The sequence below is a fragment of the Gymnoscopelus braueri genome, assembly GCF_963280865.1.
Source record: "Gymnoscopelus braueri genome assembly, chromosome: 6".
Lineage (NCBI taxonomy): Eukaryota > Metazoa > Chordata > Actinopteri > Myctophiformes > Myctophidae > Gymnoscopelus > Gymnoscopelus braueri.
The window spans coordinates 49,502,191-49,521,256 of NC_137607.1; the positions used below are offsets into that span (position 1 = coordinate 49,502,191).

At 41.6% G+C, this 19,066-nt stretch overlaps 1 protein-coding gene across 3 annotated transcripts in view; it reads right to left on the reverse strand.

Moving 5' to 3' along the window:
• The window catches only part of xpr1a (xenotropic and polytropic retrovirus receptor 1a), a 93,481-nt gene extending 75,471 nt beyond the window's left edge, over positions 1-18,010 (reverse strand). For all 3 annotated transcript variants that reach the window (XM_080430020.1, XM_080430018.1, XM_080430019.1), the window contains exons 1-2: positions 17,475-18,010; positions 9,985-10,036 (exon numbers count right to left, since the gene is read on the reverse strand). In XM_080430020.1, coding sequence (XP_080286146.1) covers positions 9,985-10,036; positions 17,475-17,543 — 121 coding nt within the window. In that variant the 5' untranslated portion in view covers positions 17,544-18,010. The remainder of the gene's footprint in view (positions 1-9,984; positions 10,037-17,474) is intronic.
• Positions 18,011-19,066: the final 1,056 nt, after the last annotated feature.

A 19,066-nucleotide genomic window follows, 5' to 3' on the forward strand; every position in this document is an offset into this window, starting at 1 on the left:
ACTCCAGTCCCAGCATCAGTAGTGTTGAGTTTGTCTTTGACGCAGTATGGTAATGTCAGGCAGGCTAATTGGCAGAGGCTGCTCTCTCAGCAGGCTACAAGCATCTCTCGCTCCGGGCTCTGATAAGAGCACAGCCTCTCTCTGGACCACCTCCACACAGTGAGACCGCTGCCTGCCTGCCTGTCAAACACAATGTTACACACATGCAGGCAGAATGGGCATATATATGCACACAAAGTTTGCACACACACACCACAACAAATATACACTTGTTGTGCAGGCATACACATGTCTATGCACAAGATGCATGTACACAAAGACACACACTGTGTGTCCTGATACCCATTAATCACTATCTCAGCAGTTTCACGTTTGAATGAGAGACAGATACCCTGAGGCACGTTGTGCCACTGCCTCCACAGACCGACCGTGTTGTATAATGAGATTGTCAGTCTAGTCTCTGGGCTCTGGTCTGACTGAGTTATCTGGAGACATGGCTGGAATGACTGGGGTCTGGGGGAAGGTCCTGGACATGAACAATGAAACTACAACTATAGGCAATGCAACAAAACACATGGCAAAATATGCTGCTCACTCTCACCCACTCCCAATGTCTAACTGGTAACTTAACAATACAATAGTAGAAGAAGACTAAAGGTCGTGACAGACGGTAAGCGGTCCAGTCCACGTGCGCGTTACCGCTCGGATCAGCGGTGATCGCGCCACGATCATGGTTGATTTGTCCTCCTGCGCGGCGCGGTGAAAAGAAAAGCTCACCACAATCCAGCTCTTGCCGCCCGTGCGCGCGTGCACAAACGAGCACGCGTTTATGCCACGCCCGCCTGCCTCACCGCCCCTCAACTTCTCTGCGCGTCCCAAATAATCACCCGCCTCTCATTGAGGCCTCTCGGCCGCTTGCCGTCTGAAAGGACCCTAACAGCTATATTTTAGTTTTTTTATATATATATATATATATATATATATAACATAACATATATATATATATATATATATATATATATATATATATATATATATATATATATATATATGTTATGTTAGAGTATTCATACAGTATGCAGCAGTCAGAAATTTGAAAGGAGATTACTTTTTTTTCTTTTTTTACAAACCACCAACTATGAACTTTCAACTTCCCCACCAAAATCTAAATCAAGATTGATTGATACACAAGGAAGCACCATTATATCTATAAAAACGAATCCTTTACTTAACCACTTAAACCCTCTAGTCTAGAGTCTAGACTTAGTAAACTGGGCCTGAGTTGACTGCATTTTTCAGTCTACACCAAATCTCTCTCACCAAAAATAGCCAATCTACAAGCTCACAGCGCATAGCGTTGCAAAGCATTGAGAGCTTGTAGATCGCCTATTTTGGCTAATGTGAACCCCAGAATATGGATGCTGGGGTTCAAGTATAGTGAATGTGCACTCATTGATTAAACTGCATAAATCATGAAAGGGTATTAAAGGGTCTGGAGCCAGGACTCACTCATATGAGAAATAAATACAGAAGCACCAGAAATACAATGTCAGACTGTAAACTTATGAATCGACATTTGTGGTTTATCCATTCAAATGGATTTGAAGATTCATTCACTTACATCACAAACATTCATCTCTAGCTGAGGATTTGCCTCCGAATCTCCTCACTGGTCCCCTGAGCTGCAAGACAATAACTGAACCCATCCCCCTCCACAGACAAGAGTGTGTGCGTGTGTGTGCATGTGCGTATGTGTGTGTATGTGCATATGTGTGTGTGTGTGTGTGTGTGTGGTACATAGAGCCCCACCCTTCATCCCTATGTGAATCCCACAGTGCCACGGGTACCACGCTCTTACAGGCCCCTCTCATCCCCCTCCGGTCAGCTACTTAGACAGATAGCATCACACTGTAGCGTCCTCGATCAGACAAGACTGGCCATGTGCACGGCCGGCGCACCACAGCTGAATCACAAAACCACATAAGAATGAATGAGCCCACAAATGCATGACTTTGTGAATGGACAAGTCACATAATGCATGACCTCATCCCTGCAGGATTAACAGGGCTCAATATTAAACAAGGCCTCTATCGCATGCTTTATAATGTAAACAGTCAGGGAAACCGTTAAGACACAGCACACATACACACACGCAGGACGTGTGCACACAGTCGCCCGTACACACACGTGTGATAGAGCTTAATCAGGCCTGAAAGGTTCAGTCGCACAAGGCCCAAGCCTGACAAAATTCGGTCCGCATGACCACACCTCAATACCTTTTTTTAAGCCGGAACCCGAGCCTGAACCCGACATTTTTCTAAACTAATTTCCCTTAATGACAGCGGCAGTAGCCTTTTTTCTTCTCTTATAATGTATGCGGGATTGATTATTCATCAAGAACAGGATTCATTCTACCCTTTTCCAAATGTCTCAAACTAACATGACAGGAGGTAGGCTAATGTCTTTGGTCCATGACAGGTTTGGTCAAAATCGTGAGTCCATGAAATATGTGAGAAATAAAGACAGAGTCGACTCAAACCCTTTGGGTCCCGTCAGGTTCGGGGAGAGAATTTAAGCTCTAATGTGTGCACACACATGCACATGCACACACGCACACGCACACGCACACACTCACGCACACACACACACATACAGATTCCTCGCAAAGCGGTATGTTTATTATCCGAGGCCATTGTTCTCAGATCTCTGTAATAATCAGTGAGATAATTGAATTACACTGTGGCATAACTCAATCTATCTGTTGGAACAGGAGGGGCCAGGAACACGACCCAGCTGTTGTCACACACGCAGAGAGACAGACCTGTTCTACTGACAGCTACACAACAGCACCCAGGAACAGAGGGACCGACACACAACAAAGGACCGTAATGAGCGGTGAAAGGTCACGACCAGCTGTATAATAGCCTTTAACAACTTTCATCCTGGTGTCCCTATTTTGGGGCGAGTCATTATAGGCAAATATATATTTTTAAATGGCACCGGGTTGCGGTGCTATTTACAAGCTTTTTCGGTTTTCAAAAAACGATATGTAAAGATAATTAAGTATAAAATAGGGCTTAAGTGGTGTGTGTGTGTGTGTGTGTGTGTGTGTGTGTGTGCGTGCGCACGCGTGCGTGCTCGTGCGTGGTTGCGGGGCACGGCACGTGCGTATCACAGCCAGCTCTTTTAATCACTGTACAGCCAAATCTGGTACCAGCTGAATGACCAATTAGTTAAGTGCAATGGAAACAGATGAGTGTTTTCTCTGCTAGTCTTCTGCATGGAGAGGCTCTCTCTGCATAGGTGGATGATTGGATAATGGATGCTTCAAATAAAAGGAAGAGCAGGACTGTACCGTGTGCTGCACAGCGCACCAGGAACAGACACAATGCCATTTAACTATTTTGCAAAGAAATAGCAAGAGTAATAAAATAGTAAATACAAAGTAGCAAATATAATTATTAGGCAATTTTTCCTGAAGAGAGACCAACCCCATGGTTTTGTGTCATTTCTACAGCATTGGTTCTCCAAGTGGGGTCCGGGGACCCCCAGGGGTCCTTGAGGGGGTTCCAGGGGGGTCCCCAGCTAAATTTGTTAATACAGCATCACAATAATTTTAACCACTTTATCCATTTATATGTTGGCTATTCAAAAATAGCAGATGTACAAGTGCGCAGTGCGGCACGAACGAGCTTGTACATCTGCTATTTTTGAAATTCTTTGAAAAATATCGAATATGTTCGGAAAGTTTCGAATAATGTTGAACATTTTTTAACATAAATCTTCTCTTCTTGGGGGTCCCTGGCACAAAACATTTTCAGATGGGGGTCCGCAGCCAAGACCAAATGTGGGGGTCCTTGGCAACAGTTTGAGAACTACAGTACTGTCAGTATCTAGTTTTAACATGCAATACAGAATTCCCTACTGTGTGACCCATATTTAACCCTTGACAAAGACCTGAACCGCAGCGCAATGTCGACTGGCCAATTTCACTCTTCTCACACACAGGCACATTGCTGTCGTGCATGACTATCTATTCTAGACTCTCTGACAGTCATGTTTTATGGGGAGACCCTGACCGAGCCATTTGAAGTGCTGCCTTTTCTGTACACTGTCAGTCCACTGTATAACTCAATCAGGTAAAGGAAGGCCAGCCAAGCCAGAAAGAGAGAAAGTACATACAGTATAAGCCTGTAAATTGTCTCCCTCGGGCAACGGATAGCTACGTTCTCCGAATACCAAAGACCCTTGCTCTCCAACCACAGGAGAGAGAGAGAGAGAGAGAGAGAGAAAGATGAAGGGGGAGTTTATGATTGAGAAATTCACTCATTGAATCAGATCGACGTAATTAGTCTTTCACTGAGGGAGCGGATTTAATAAAATTATCAATGTTTTTAATTTGATCAGATTTGACAGTGGGTTTTGAGAAAGAGAAAGTGCTGTGGTAAGCTAGTATTTTATAACACCCGGTAATCTTGTTTCTCTTATGAAAGGCAACAAAATGTCAGCCATGGAGAGGCTATTTACTATTGTTGCTGTTTCCATTACAGTCTCCAATGTTTTTCTCAAAACACCAAAAGGGTTGAGACAACCGATTCTCCTTCACCAGGTGAACCTTAACCCATTAAGACCGGGAACGCATCTGTGCGTCATTTTAGCTTTCTTTGGCTATTCAAAAAAGCTATGAGCTTGTAGATCTGCTATTTTTGCAAATCGTGATTTATTTTCGCAAATCATTGAATATAGATTTTTTAGACCGAAATTTTTTTACTCAAATCTTTGCTTCTGAGGGGGGCCCTGGAAGAACATATTTTGAGATGGGGGTCCGCAGGCCAAATACATATAATTTTGGCATAAAAAAAGTTTGAGAACGACTTTAAAAAAAAAAACTGTTAGGATTTAGAAGACATTTGTAGAATCCGCAGAAGCAAAGATTTGCACAAATGTTCACGATTTTCCAAAAAATAACAGATCTACAAGCTCATAGTAAGGCACTCTGTGCCGCGCTATGAGCTTGTATATCTGCTATTTTTGAATAGCTAAAGAAATCTAAAATGACACAGATACATTCCCGGTCTTAAAGGGTTAACATCCACATTCTGAGCTTGTCATAATAGGTGAACAGTCAGCAAAAATAGGCGAGCGTTCAGTGAAAACTGATCTTTTATCTTACAACGGGCTTGTAGATTGGCTATTTTCGATGAGGAGATACGGTGTGGTTATGGTTTCTTCCTTCTCTCAGGATGCGTCACTGCCGTCATGCCTTAGTTTGCAGTCTAAGTTCATTTTTCAGTGTTTTCTTCACACCAGGCAAGCTATAAATGCTAAATGAACACATGCCATAGCAAAGACAAGTATTGTATTGACTGATCGATTGATCCTGTCACAATTTATAAGATCCCCTCGCCAGACATTGTTGTGAAAAGCTAGTGACCTACGATCGCAACACAGACTGTGGACAGGAAGTGATTTATCAGCCACCTGGAGCCCACCAGTCATGGCTATAACACCCTCAGGAGAGCAGTGCTTACAAGCAGGAGACAACTCATACGTTATCAGTGACAAACACGTACATGCTTCAAAGGGTAACTACGGTACGCATGCAGAGACAAGCACAACAGGAAGCGCACATGTCATCTACATTCTACCGTACGTCAGTGGTTCTCAAAGTGGGGTCCAGGGACCCCCAGTGGTTCTTGGGGGGGTCCCCAGCTAAATGTGTTAATACACAATCATTTAACCACTTTATCCATATTTTATACGATGGCTGTTAAAAAATTAAAAACATTTTCAAAAATGAATAATTTTGCATACACAAATCTTCTATTCTGGGGGTCCCTGAAACAAAACATTTTCAGATTGGGGTCTGCAGCCAAATATACATTTTGGGGGTCCTTGACACGCAAAAGTTTGAGAACCACTGATACGTGACATAAATGCACACATATAGTAGATGTGTGCTAAATAATGCATATGAATGAATGCACATCCTTGCACGCGTACACACAGTGATAGCACATGTCACACATTTTATTCTGTTTCTGCACCTGCCCACACTTTCCTTCCTACTATTGTCGTTGCAGACAAGTTCAGCTAAAGTACTCCACAGGCACACAGACATGACAGCATACAGCATACTATATGCCTAAATCTGGTACACCTAGCACATTGACTCAAGAGCTGAGTCATTCTTCTATACAGACTCTGGGATTGTTTGTGTGGATAACATCTTTCTCAGCCCTGGACAGAATCACATCACACACACACACACACACACATCCAATTCAACTCTGTTCAGGTGCACTGCAACATCTGGTGTGTTCGTTGATTTAACCTCAAAGGCGCAACACAAGTTGTCCTGCACTTTAAGTGCAATTAGCACTGGTAAGGTGCATGTCAATAAGGTCTAATTTACAGCACATAATGAAACAATCAGCACGTGGGACCACCTCCAAGCCACATTCTATTCTATTAGAAGCAGAGCTTAAATGGACTATACCAGTTTTGGCCCGGTATCATGTATGTAAATAATTAAACATAGATAATTCTCCCATTATTGAGGGATCTATTTTTAGACTTTGTTTAAATGTTTTCTTTTTGTTAGTGCTATTGTTATTGGGGGGTTCCAGGGTGTCCCAAACTGAATCATATCTAGTTAGGAACCAAATGGGCCCTTACACGTACGTAGCTCTGAGGGTGTACAAATGGCAGTATGAGAGTGTTCATTTGTACACTCTCAGAATTAAATTAATGATTATTTTACAGTGTAGGCCTTTCATCAATACTCCTTGCTGTATTTGCTGTCATCATCTCTACCACAAGCCTCCTCCAATATGCTTGTGCTAATTTCCACCTGCCCTTTAGAGGCGGATAAATTCCACACGAAACTCTCGCAAATAAATCCAGCGCAAAGGCCTAATCCTTTTCAAAACGTTATCATATGTCCTGTTATTTGCATGATCCTCATTTAAATGCCTCTGCATAAAGGACAGAGATGTTTTTTGTGACACACAAGGTTGAAGGTGCACTTAAAACTAGAAAAAGTGCTCCTCGGAGCACAGGTCTCCGCCAGGTCAGGTAGGTTATTTTGGCCTCCTGGTGGCGCTATAATAGGCCAATGTGAAAAAGGTGCCATTTATTCCTAGGCCGTGCACGGCAATCGGACATGCATTCATGATTTGAGGCATTTTGTTCTAAAAATGTGTTTTGCTAAATTTGACCTGCTGGTGGCGCTATAACAGGCCAATGTTAAAAGGGTGGCATTTGTTCCTCAACGTAGTGCAAATGTGCATTCAAAGTTTCACCGCAATCGGACGCTGCGTTCATGATTCGCGGCATTTTGTTCAAAACGGGCCACTCCTGCAAACATTACATGTCAATGTTAGCCAATCAGGATGGAATATGAAAAATCAAACAGATTAGTTTTGATCACATGACTATAGAGATCATGTGTACCGATTTGCGTGAAATTTGGATCAAATCTGAATGCTTAATATCAAAAAAAATGTTTTACATAAGTCTGCCTCCTGGTGGCGCTATAAAAGGCAAATGTGAAAAATGCAAGGCAAAGGTTTTTCCTTGGCCTCTAGAGAGTGTGCATACAAAGTTTTACACTGATCGGTGCAGTTATAGGTAAAAACACGAATCGCACTGTTACAGCGCCACCATGAGGCTGATTTGAACATTTTCAAATGGCATTTCTTCCTTGGCCTAATGGGAATGAGTGTGCAAAATTTCAGTTGAGGCATTTTGTTCGAAACGGAGTACTCCTGCAAACTTTGAAAGGCAATTTCTGCCAATCAGGATGGAATATGAAAAATCTGAAATGAGCCATTTCTTTTAATGACTATAGAGATACTGTGTACCGATTTGCGGGATTTTTGGCCAAAATCTGTAGGAGTACTGTCCAAAAATGTGTTTTGCACAAGTCGGCCTCCTGGTGGCGCTATAAAAGGCCTATGTGAAAAATTTGGAGCAGAGCTTCTGCTCTGGCATCCAGGGAGTGTGTGTGCACAGTTTCGCTGCGATCAAGCCAACGGTGCCGGAGATTAGCTGTACACAAAATGACAGAATGACGGACGGACACACATTTCCAGGCCAGTGCATCTGTTTGATAAATAACATGCATCTTTCTAGCCTAGTAGTATGCACCCAAAATGAGGTGCAACTGACTAAGTCAATCTGTCCTTCAGAGTTAAATTAACACTGAGGATTTTGCAGTGTGGATCTGAAATCTGTGAGTGGCAGCTTTGTCAGGAGCATGCCAGATAACACAGTCACTCTGTGACTACATATGCGCACACGAGCATATAGACAAACACACACATACACATGCACGCATGCATGCACACACGCACACACAAACACATACATTAACAAACATACTGTTAATTTTATACTAAGTCTCCAATTTACAACCACAGAACTGTGTTTACTAAAAGCACCTGCTGTATATTAAAAGCAAACTGTTAACATTCGTTCTCCCCTGTCCTGCCCTCCTAGCAGGCTGATGCCATAGATTAATTATAGCCAGATGCCGTTCTTATCTCAGTTCTGTGCTGCGCTGTGCAACAGCAGTGTGCCGGACAATTGAGCCACAAACTTTCCTGTTCTAAGCCTGGGTCAAAAGTATTTGACCTGCATCTTAATTTTAACCCACCTGCCGCACCAACAGATGAGTTTTCCACATCAGAGGTTGTGGCACTCATTGTGCTTTGTGTCAAATTCCATCATAGTTGACTGAGGTGTGATTGAGTCAGAGGGAGAAGGATGAGTGATGAGCACTTGGCAGTGATTTCCATCTATATTTAGATAGAGGGAGGACTGTTATTCTGGGGATACCCAGACACGCCCAAGACAGAGGGCACTGCGTACAGTACACTATGTGACAGTGTACTGTATATCTGCATATTTGTGTGTGCCCATGTGTGTAAGTGCGGTAACTACTCCAAGAATCAAACTGATAAAAATGACTTGAAAGTGTTTTAACAGCCAAATGTCAATGTTTGTTGCCAAAACATGTTTTTTCCCCCACCAAATATAGGTACATAACATGGTCTCACGAGTTACAGTATGTGACAAACTATCAAACAGGGTCTTGATAGTCCATACCGTTTGCCTGCAATTGCTGTCACAAATTTGTGAGCGGGGCCTATTTCTTACAAAAAACACCATATATCATGAATGCAATATCCAATCATACCAAAATTGCATTTTGAAGGGCCTCTAGAGAGCGCACCTCCACCACCTTTGAGACAAATTAATAAAACAATGAGGACCAAAAATGTGCTATATTTATTCTTTGTAGGGCAGTGTACCTCATGCATCTGTGTCTGTGTGTGCGTAGTCTGGGAGGCTTCGGCTCAAAGCCTGAACAACAGGGGCGCGGCCACTGAGTTCTGATTCAAATCAACAGCCAATGAAGAAAAGGGGGCGGGATCCACATGCAGTGGGTGTTAGATGTAAATAGGAGCGACGGGAAGCAATTTCCCCTTGAGACATTGCGGCCGCCATTGTTGTGTACTGCTGTTTGCCTCTCGTCGGACTTTTTAGACGAGTTGCACAGCTCTCAGACCGGTAAGTGACGTGTCCGCTCAGATTCTGAGCGTAAGTTACATCCCGCCCACAAATACCAGGGCTCTGGCCCAGAAGTTCCTCGCCGCTCCCGTTTGTATGCGAGGCGAAAAACTTCTGGGAACTCAGATTAGTGTGTGCGTAGCTGCGGATGTGCATTGTTGTTTGTGTGTGGGTCTGTGTAGCTATGCGTGTGTGTGTGTGTGTGTGTGTGTGTGTGTGTGTGTGTGTGTGTGTGTGTGTGTGTGTGTGTGTGTGTGTGTGTGTGTGTGTGTGTGTGTGTGTGTGTGTGTGTGTGTGTGTGTGTGTGTGTGTGTGTGTGTGTGTGCGCGCGCGGGCACGCTCGTGTGTGTGTGTGTGTGTGTGTGTGTGTGTGTGTGTGTGTGTGTCTAACACAGGGAGTTTCCTTACCCTCTATGGATGGAGCTTGGTCCTGTGCAGCATACAGCATGTCCTTGAAAGCCTGATGAAGCAATAAGAGACAGAATCACTGGTCAGTTTCAGTTTATCAGCTGTCTGTAAGCACTGACCTGGCCATGGCTTCTAGCATCCCAATCTGTCTTGAATAGGATAAGCTGTGAATGCATGTGTTCAGTATAAATAAATGGTTGGGGTAAGAATTGGGTAGCATAGATCAGTGTTTCCCAAACAGTGGGTTGGGACCCATTTGTGGGTCACGAACCCATTCTGGGTCGCGAGTAAAGAATAAAGGCCTTTGCAGACAGGGTGCGATTTTCCGCACCGAAAAAACGGACAATATAATTTTTTAAATGAACACATGGTTCTCAATGACCTCATGCACACCCCGTGCGGCGATGCGATGCGGCGATGCGTTTTTTTTTTTAATCGAACCCTGCAGTTCGATTCGTGCGTCTTTTCGCATGCGGTAAAAACTGATTGACTAATCGCACCCTGTGTGCAAAGGCCTTTAGTGTTATATAAAATATATATATTATTATTTTCAAAATAATTACAAAAAATCCGATTTTTTCATTAAAAAAAATAAAAATATCTAAAGAATTTTATAAATAAATAAAAATACATATTTTTAAATAAATTGTAAACTTTTAGGAAGTACTGAACATAGCAGATCTACAAGTTCACAACGCATTGCATTGTGACGCGTTGAGAGCTTGTAGAACTGCTATTTTCACTAGTTTGGGTCCCGGGGAGACATCAGATTTCTCTTTTGGGTCTCGACCTAAAAGGTTTGGGAACCACTACTGTAGCACAGATAAACTGAAACAAAACTAGGATCTTTGCTGGTAGAGCATGCACTCGCAAAGTTTCAATTCAATGTGAATCATTGTTGGATTTCATTTATTTCCTTTTATTGGGTGATTTGATTGTGGTTGCTCTATTTAAACACTTGTGATTGTGTATGTACTCCCTTTTGACCCTGATGTCTACTTGCTGCTACACACATTGGTTCTAATCCTGTAAATAAAAGTTTTTCCCAGCAATTCAAGGGGGGGCTGGAATTCTTTGAAATGTGTTAAAAGGATTCCTGGCTAATAAGCCAAATAGGCCTTAAATAATACATTATAATTGCCCTCTATAACTAAAATAAAACATTTAAAACCTTCAATATTTTATTTATCTTAGAAACGGTTAATCTTTTACAATGCCTGGGGGGCAATGCCTGTAGCAAGTTGATGATGTCATTTGCCCATGTGTGGTCTAGCCCTATGGAATTTATGGAATGCATGTGCAAAAAAAACATTTAAATATTGATTTGATGCTCATATCAACCTTAAGAAGTCCATAGGGCTGGACCACACATAGGCAAATGACATCATCAACTTGCGACAGGCATTTCCCCTATTACTCTCAAATAAATAAAATATTTAAGGTGTTTTTAATTTTACAGCTTCAGTTATAGAGGACAATTATGATGTATTAAGGCATATTTGGCCTATTAGCCATGGATCCTTTTAAGGAAGATGTACAGTACATTGGCTGGAGACGCTGTCAGTACAAGAAGATTTACAGTATGTAAGTAAGGGGTGAGCCAGAATGACAGTGAATGATCTCTTAATTAAACATAATGGTTAGAAGCACTGTTGCTTTTACAGTATTAACCATCTCTGAGGCCATCTGAGAGCCATCAACCGACCACTCACTTGTTCACCATATGGGGGAAATTAGGATAAGGACCGCACAGCAGCTATTAACATAATGAACAATGCACTAACTCATTAACTGTGGAATTGTAATTGTCTAGTTCAAGATCATACAGCTTGTTATGACATGTGAATGATTGAATGAATGGAGGCACTGAACATTTTGAGCCAGGACAAGGAAATAATTAGATTTAAAAGACCTATAAAATGAATAACATTGACAGAGATAGTAACTGTAACTGAAAACTGACACCATTTCCTTATCATACTGCACATCTTTCAATTAAAACAGAAGCGATGGACAAAGATAGACAAAGAGAAGAGTGACAGAGTGAGTGGCTGAGAGAGAACGAGAGAGAGAGAGAGAGAGATGGGGGGGGTTACTAAATTAGGTTGTTTCTCTGCGATCAGACTGAGCTTGTAGATCATGAAAACCGACAGATAATGATGTGCTGGATCATCTGAACATGATGTCAGTGGTAGTCAGAGAGAAGAGTCTGGAAAGTAATACTGTCTCTGTAGATAAATATGTCTTTGAAATGATGTCTGACAAAGACGTACATGATCATACCATGTTTACATGGTGAATGAAACATGTTTGTGCTTGACTACTGTTCACCTGTGTGCAAACAAATAGGGCTGGGCTATATGGACAGAATCAAACATCACAATATTTTTGACCAAAATAAACTGGGATGACCATTGGTGCTTTCACAAAATATTTACAAAATTAGATTTTCGATAAATAAGTCGATAATGCCTATATAATAACTTAAGGGGTCAAGGAAAATAATAGACAGCAAGTTTTAAAAAATGACATGATGATCACATTACTTTAATGTAGCCTTTAAAACCTTATGCCTTATCACAAATTTACAATATCCAAAATCCCAGAAGATCTATTCTCATATCATGTCTCATATCATTATCACCACATCATCTCAATCAGCAAAAATACTTAGTTTGAGAGTGTGGAATATTGCTTATATAGCATTTTCACCATCTGCTTAACTGTTCCCTCTTCCCTATGTTTCCTTTTTTACTTCTACAGCATGTGGCTAAATAATATGCAAATACCAAGCTGTGTTGCACAACAAAGTAGGCCCAGTTACACTTACAGCAACACTGTTTGACTGTATGGACTTTTGTACATATCAAACGATTCTCTTACAACACCAACACCTGCTGCTTTTGGAACCAGACAATAAAGTCCTCATACAATGCTATCATGTGCCGGAAACAGCAGATCTATAACACACAATGCATTCATGATGTACTGTAACGCGTTGTATGCTTATAGATCTGCTGTTTTCGGAGTGCGACTCTGTTGTGCGACAGAGTATAAATTAAGCATATGACACAGATAGCCTTGTACATCGTCGTGAGTTACACCGGAGCAGCTTATAATTATTGTAATAATATACAGTATAAGGATCCAATAAACGTGTGTACTGTTACTGTATATAGAAAAAGTAGCCTATTGTTGATTTGCTCTGGACCACCTCTACATTGCATACCTGCACATTGTAAGACACTCATATTGCAATCTAATCCAGAAGGCAAACATTTGATTTGTTGCCAGCACTGTCTCTCACTTTCCTGATGCAGTAAGGAGGACTACACACATTTCAGCTTGAAGCAGAGCCTGGCCTTGAGTAATCCCTAGAAACCACAGAGGGCCCTGACTAAAAACTGGGGGGGAAAAAGACGTACAGACGGAGACGGGGAGGTGTTTATCAAGACGGATGCATCACCATGGTGATGGCAGTGATGGGATAGGGGGCAGGGTGGCTCTTTGGGGAATTGGGATCAACCTACAGGCTTGGCAGCGAACAGCAATGAAACCTGTAGACAATAATAACTAAACCAAGCCTAATGGGATTATCAGTTGGTATGGCCATGCATCAATGTGATTACAGTGATTATGCACTTAAGGAACATGCATGTACTATAACAAGTACCGTGTTATTATGCCTGTAGCCTGCACTGTCCAGTAGATTGCGTATTGTCATTGATCAAACGTAATCCTATAATTGCTTGTTACATGTCGAGCGGCGCCTGTAACAATATGTTGAAGTGTCTGTGGGTCAAATCTAAAATACTTGAGATCCTAATCCCTGCACTTGAGAAGATCCATGAGTGTGTGCGCTATTTAGGAGAAAACACACAGGCCTTCTTAGCCTGAGGAGATCTCCAGTCCAGAATAGAATGTAAACTGAGTATCGTATAAAACCTCTACTCCTGTGTCTGAATGGATCCCTGGCTGGAGGAGAGTGTGTAGAGAGGAAGAGAGGAAGAGAGGAAGAGAGGAAGGGAGGAGGAGAGCAGAGGGTAGGTCTGGTCTGGGACCAGATGTCTCCCCAGTGGGGGAGGGAGGACGAGGTGAGGGAGGGTAGGAGGAAGGAGGGAAAAAACGGTTCTCAGCAGTCACCGTGCCATCTCTGTTGCATCTTGTATAATATACAATGTAGAACGATGACCCTGGTGTGCAGCATGCTCATATAATAAGACACCAATACAATAACACCCTTACATTTTTGCAGTATTTTATATTTTGTAGATAACTGTCATATTGTGTGTTGAAAAACTAATCTGATTGATTGTGCTGGTTTAGACTAGAGAAGCATGAAGCAGAGCATTTACAAAGAGAGAACAAGAGAGAGAGAGAGAGAGAGAGAAATCTCTGAATTCAATCAACAATCACTCAGTGAACCATTTCCATGGAACACGCGTGTACCTGCTTGTGATCAAAATATCACCCTGCTAGTTTGAATTGTAAATGAGAATGTGTACAAGCATTCTCCTCCAGGTCATCAAACCCACACAGTGATTAGACTGCAGAGGTAAAAGCACAAGGGGCCTTGTTCTGTCGCCCACACAACACATACGCATACCTGCATAATATTCTGTCCCTCTCTTTCTATGTATTTGATGCACTATTTCAATACATCAGAGGACAGTGGACTCTTCACCAAAACGTTTGCTTTTGTGTCATGAAACACCTCAGTAGATACAGAAATGGGAGAAAAATCACATATTGCAGCAAGTTGCATGGAGATAGTTGCATTTCAAATTTTCCACTCAAACCTAGTGAAAATATTGTAATTTTGTCATAGTTTGCTTCAATATTAAATCTATATAGCTATTATTCTACCTTTGTTGAACAGCCAAATTAAAACGTCATCAAGTTTCAATGGTGGCCTCTGGTTTTCAGAAATCTATAACACATTCACACACACATTCATACTAAATAGCTGTTTAGCATAAATGCTTATAAATAAAGCCCCACAGGATGAGCCACACACCTAATTAATCGATCAATCAATCACTCAGTCAATCCCTCCATAACTAAGGGAGCTTCTAACTAAAGCTGTGATTCTGCAGCAGCAGAGTCACATCATTTGCCATAGAAAATGGCTGACCAATCTCAATAGACAGTTACTGTTTTCCATACAATTGTGTGATCTAAAAATAACGATAATTGGAGAGGCTGTGAAATGTGGGCAGTAGGTTAATTAACGGGCACATAAAGGCAAGGCAATCATGTACCATGAAGCCTTAAGCCTAAATTGCGGATGTAGTAGCCACTATATGAAAACCTCACATCTTACTGCATGCACTGCATTCAACAGTGAACTGTTACTACAATGTTATTGAAAGGAATGTTCCTATGTTTTTGAAAGCCTTGCATTAAGATGTCCATCTTCAGCATGTCTCTCCAATCTCTCTGCCTCTGTTTTTCCATCAAAAAGCAACATACTGGTCAGACAAAGACTGCAGGCATGCACCTACACCCAGGCATGCACCTACAAACACACACATAGGGCCTCGTACGCACATGCACGCGTACACACAAATGTTGCTCAGCCGGACGCATTCAATTCCATTACAATGCAAATTTAATGGCATCCGCATCACCAATCTTTTTTTTCACCACAGGATTCAGAGTCTCCTGCCATTAGCACAGGTGGGAGCTCCACTTCTAAAATAATTGTTCCCATAGTCTGGACCTTCTGCATATTGCGAACACACGGGCACAAGTGTCAATTCCAACTGAATTGTTGCATATTATAATTACACATAAATGGCGATTTTGGATTTGGATTTTTTTTTTTTTGTTATTCTGTTTCTTTTTATCATTATTTTTTACCTTCAATTCCTTTAAATTTCAGTAGTAAAAAAAAAAGACTTATATCACTAAGACAGACAGATGTTACAATTGAACCATCATAACAAACAATATGAATTGTACTTTTAACATCAGTGCTAAAAACATGTATGCATAACTCTAAATAAAAAAAGAAAAACGTCACTTTAATAGTAATTTCCCAGGTAAATGAATCAATCAATCAACTGACAATCACTAAAATATTCCAAAAATCTACATGACTTAAAAATGTATTCAATATTTCGATATAACTCAAATAAATGTAAACAAGAGAAAAAAAGCCATCACCATCCATCTCAGGTCAGTGTCTGAGTGGAGCACCAAATAAGACTGGAGGTGTAAAATGGCTGTTATGGCCACGCATCTGTCCCTGGTCTCACTATGCGTCATCCTTTACATACAAAGACCACACGGGGATGCATATATCTTAACTTTAAATTAAAATAAAACTGTGTACTGCTGCCCTATCCTCCATCCAATGTGTTTACACTGATCATCATCATCATTCATCAATGTATTTCCAAGGGTATCAACTCATTTAAAATATTTTAAAGATGCTTGTAATATCCTGAGATAATCAGTTGCCATCATTTTGGCTTCCCTTTCAGGCTCAAATTGTTTTTGTGGCAAATATTCAGTTTTGTAATCATTATCAGTAGATATTGAACCAGTGAAGAGAGACATTGCAGCTGAGCCTTAGTCAACTGAGGCTGAAAAAAGAAAATAAAAACAGGCTCTTTGTCCATAATTCATAGAGCCAAATGGAAAGGAGCAGTACTGTGTCGTGTCACTACAAGTATACACTTGACTATAGCTTCTCAAATGAAACTGTGAAAAGTGAGGTACTATTCTCAAAACACTTCTTGAGGCACATCACCAAACAAAGACCTTGTCTGTCTACCCAACAGACTCCAGCTGCACTCTCAGACACAAGATAGCAGACAGAATGTCACTTTAGATGGAGCTTGATCAACTTGACAACTAATGCTATTACAAACAATAAAACACATGTTGACTAGAAGAAAAAAAGCTTAAAAAAAAGAATAAAAAAACAAAGAATATTGGGAATATTTGCAAAAGGCTAGGCATTAAGGCATACATGAAGGCTGGAAGAACACTCTTTTGTTGAACAAGCTATGATTAGAATTTGTAACTGAAGAATGATAGTGGAGAGTGGATTTGTGCACATAATTGTCCAGCAAATATATGTTTCAACAGATATTGGTTTTTATTACAATTACTAGGTCTAATTTTTTTTCTCAATGAAAAAAAGATCTACAGGAAAATAAGGTGCTCTTAAATGTTTAGATTATTCACTATTCAAGAAACAAAAATATTTTGATTGCACTCAATAACAATTCATTCACAAAACTGTATTAAAATCAAATTCCACAAACAATATAAAAAATGCATATAGCATATAGTGCTCAAGGAACCCGTCTATTTGCCTATCATAAATAGCCTAATATGGCATCTCTTATCTAATCAGACTATTTACTGCTGTAACAAGTAGGCTAAAAGTCATGATGTAATGTATACGATATATAATATATGACAATATTCAGGGGATATATATGCTATGCATATCCCACCAGACGATGTGAATTTACCTCATACTGAAGGTACTGTTTCCTCCACTCTGGAGTGATATGGGACGAAAGATGCTCCGCGAATTTCATTTTGGCCGGAACAACGGTCCCCTCAAACCTCCGTCAATCCGAGCGCGACTGTCTGTCGCCAGCAGCTGTCCCCTCAAACACCTCCGTCAGTCCGAGTTGCGACTGTCTGCCCCCGATTTACTTCCTTTCCTTTTCCTTCCGTGTCTTATCGACGCGACTTTTTGTTTATTTCAGTCAACTTGCTGCTGGCTCACACGCGTGGCGTGCACTCCGTGCAGCCCCGCAAACACCGCTACTGTACTTGTGCCGCCGTGTCCCGGTGGTAATAATAACCGTATTCCAAAGACGATATCCCGTGGCCGTCCCGCATTACTATTAATATTGTTGTTATTATTATTCTCCTGTAGTAGGACGGTTGACAGTTAACAGGCCGGGGCCCAGAGCTCCTCAACACTTTAACAGGTGGTTCGATGACAACAATATAACGGAGCCGGTGTAGAAGCGTCTTTCAGTGACTTTCCTCCGTGGCTCCGTGGGCCGGTCTGAGGGCTCTGGGCACATTGCGGTCCGCCATCGCTTTGAGCCCAGCAACGTGGTTGCGTCAGCACGGTAGCCGGAACGCTCGCCCCAAAACACACTCGCCCCTAATTGTTTTCACCCGCGGACCGCTCGCCCCCCAGCGGTTCTTATTCTTGTATCGTTTTACTGAGGTTATTATAAGGTTAGGAATAAGGTTAGGTTTAGGCATAGTTTTACTGAGGTTACGTTTAGGGATAAGGTTAGGTTTAGGCATAGTTTTACTGAGGTTACGTTTAGGGATAAGGTTAGGTTTAGGCATAGTTTTACTGAGGTTACGTTTATGGATAAGCCGATAAGGTTAGGTTTAAGAATAGTTTTACTGGGGTTACGTTTAGTGGTGGCGACCGTTCCTCCGAGGTTCCAAAGACCCGGGGCGAGCGTGTTTTGGGGCGAGCGTTCTTGTATTCGTCAGCACTGCATCGCGCGAGGGTGTCGCTCGCCAAAAACAATAACAGATCTACAAGCTAACAACGCGTCCCTCCGCGACTCGTTGTTGGCTTGTAGATTTGTTCCTTTTGGCGAGCGACACCGTCGTACTACGGAGTATAAATTAGGGCAAATAACAGTTGGCAACTTGTGGCACGCTGTATAACAGCGCACAGGTCTGCGCACGCAAATCTCTCTCTCTCTCTCTCTCTCTCTCTCTCTCTCTCTCTTGGTTTTATCCTAAACAAATGTAAACTCAGCCTGATAATGTGATCTTTGCTGTTGTTGTTGCTGTTTTATCCATGTGAAAGTCTTGCAGTTATAATATGACGCATTCTCCCTTTATAAATTAGGGATTACCGGAGAAAAATGCCGTGTCATTGTTTCACTTTTCAGGGGGGTGCGTGTGTTGCTGTGTTGCGTGTTGGGAGGAATGGAGGGAATGTGTAAGGGGGCAGGCAGTGGTGTAAAGTAACTAAGTACTGTACATGTACTCAAGTACTGTACTTAAAGGTAGGGTAAGTGATTTGCAATTATTCAAATAATTGCAAAATGGGTCTATGTTCTGATAGTACTCG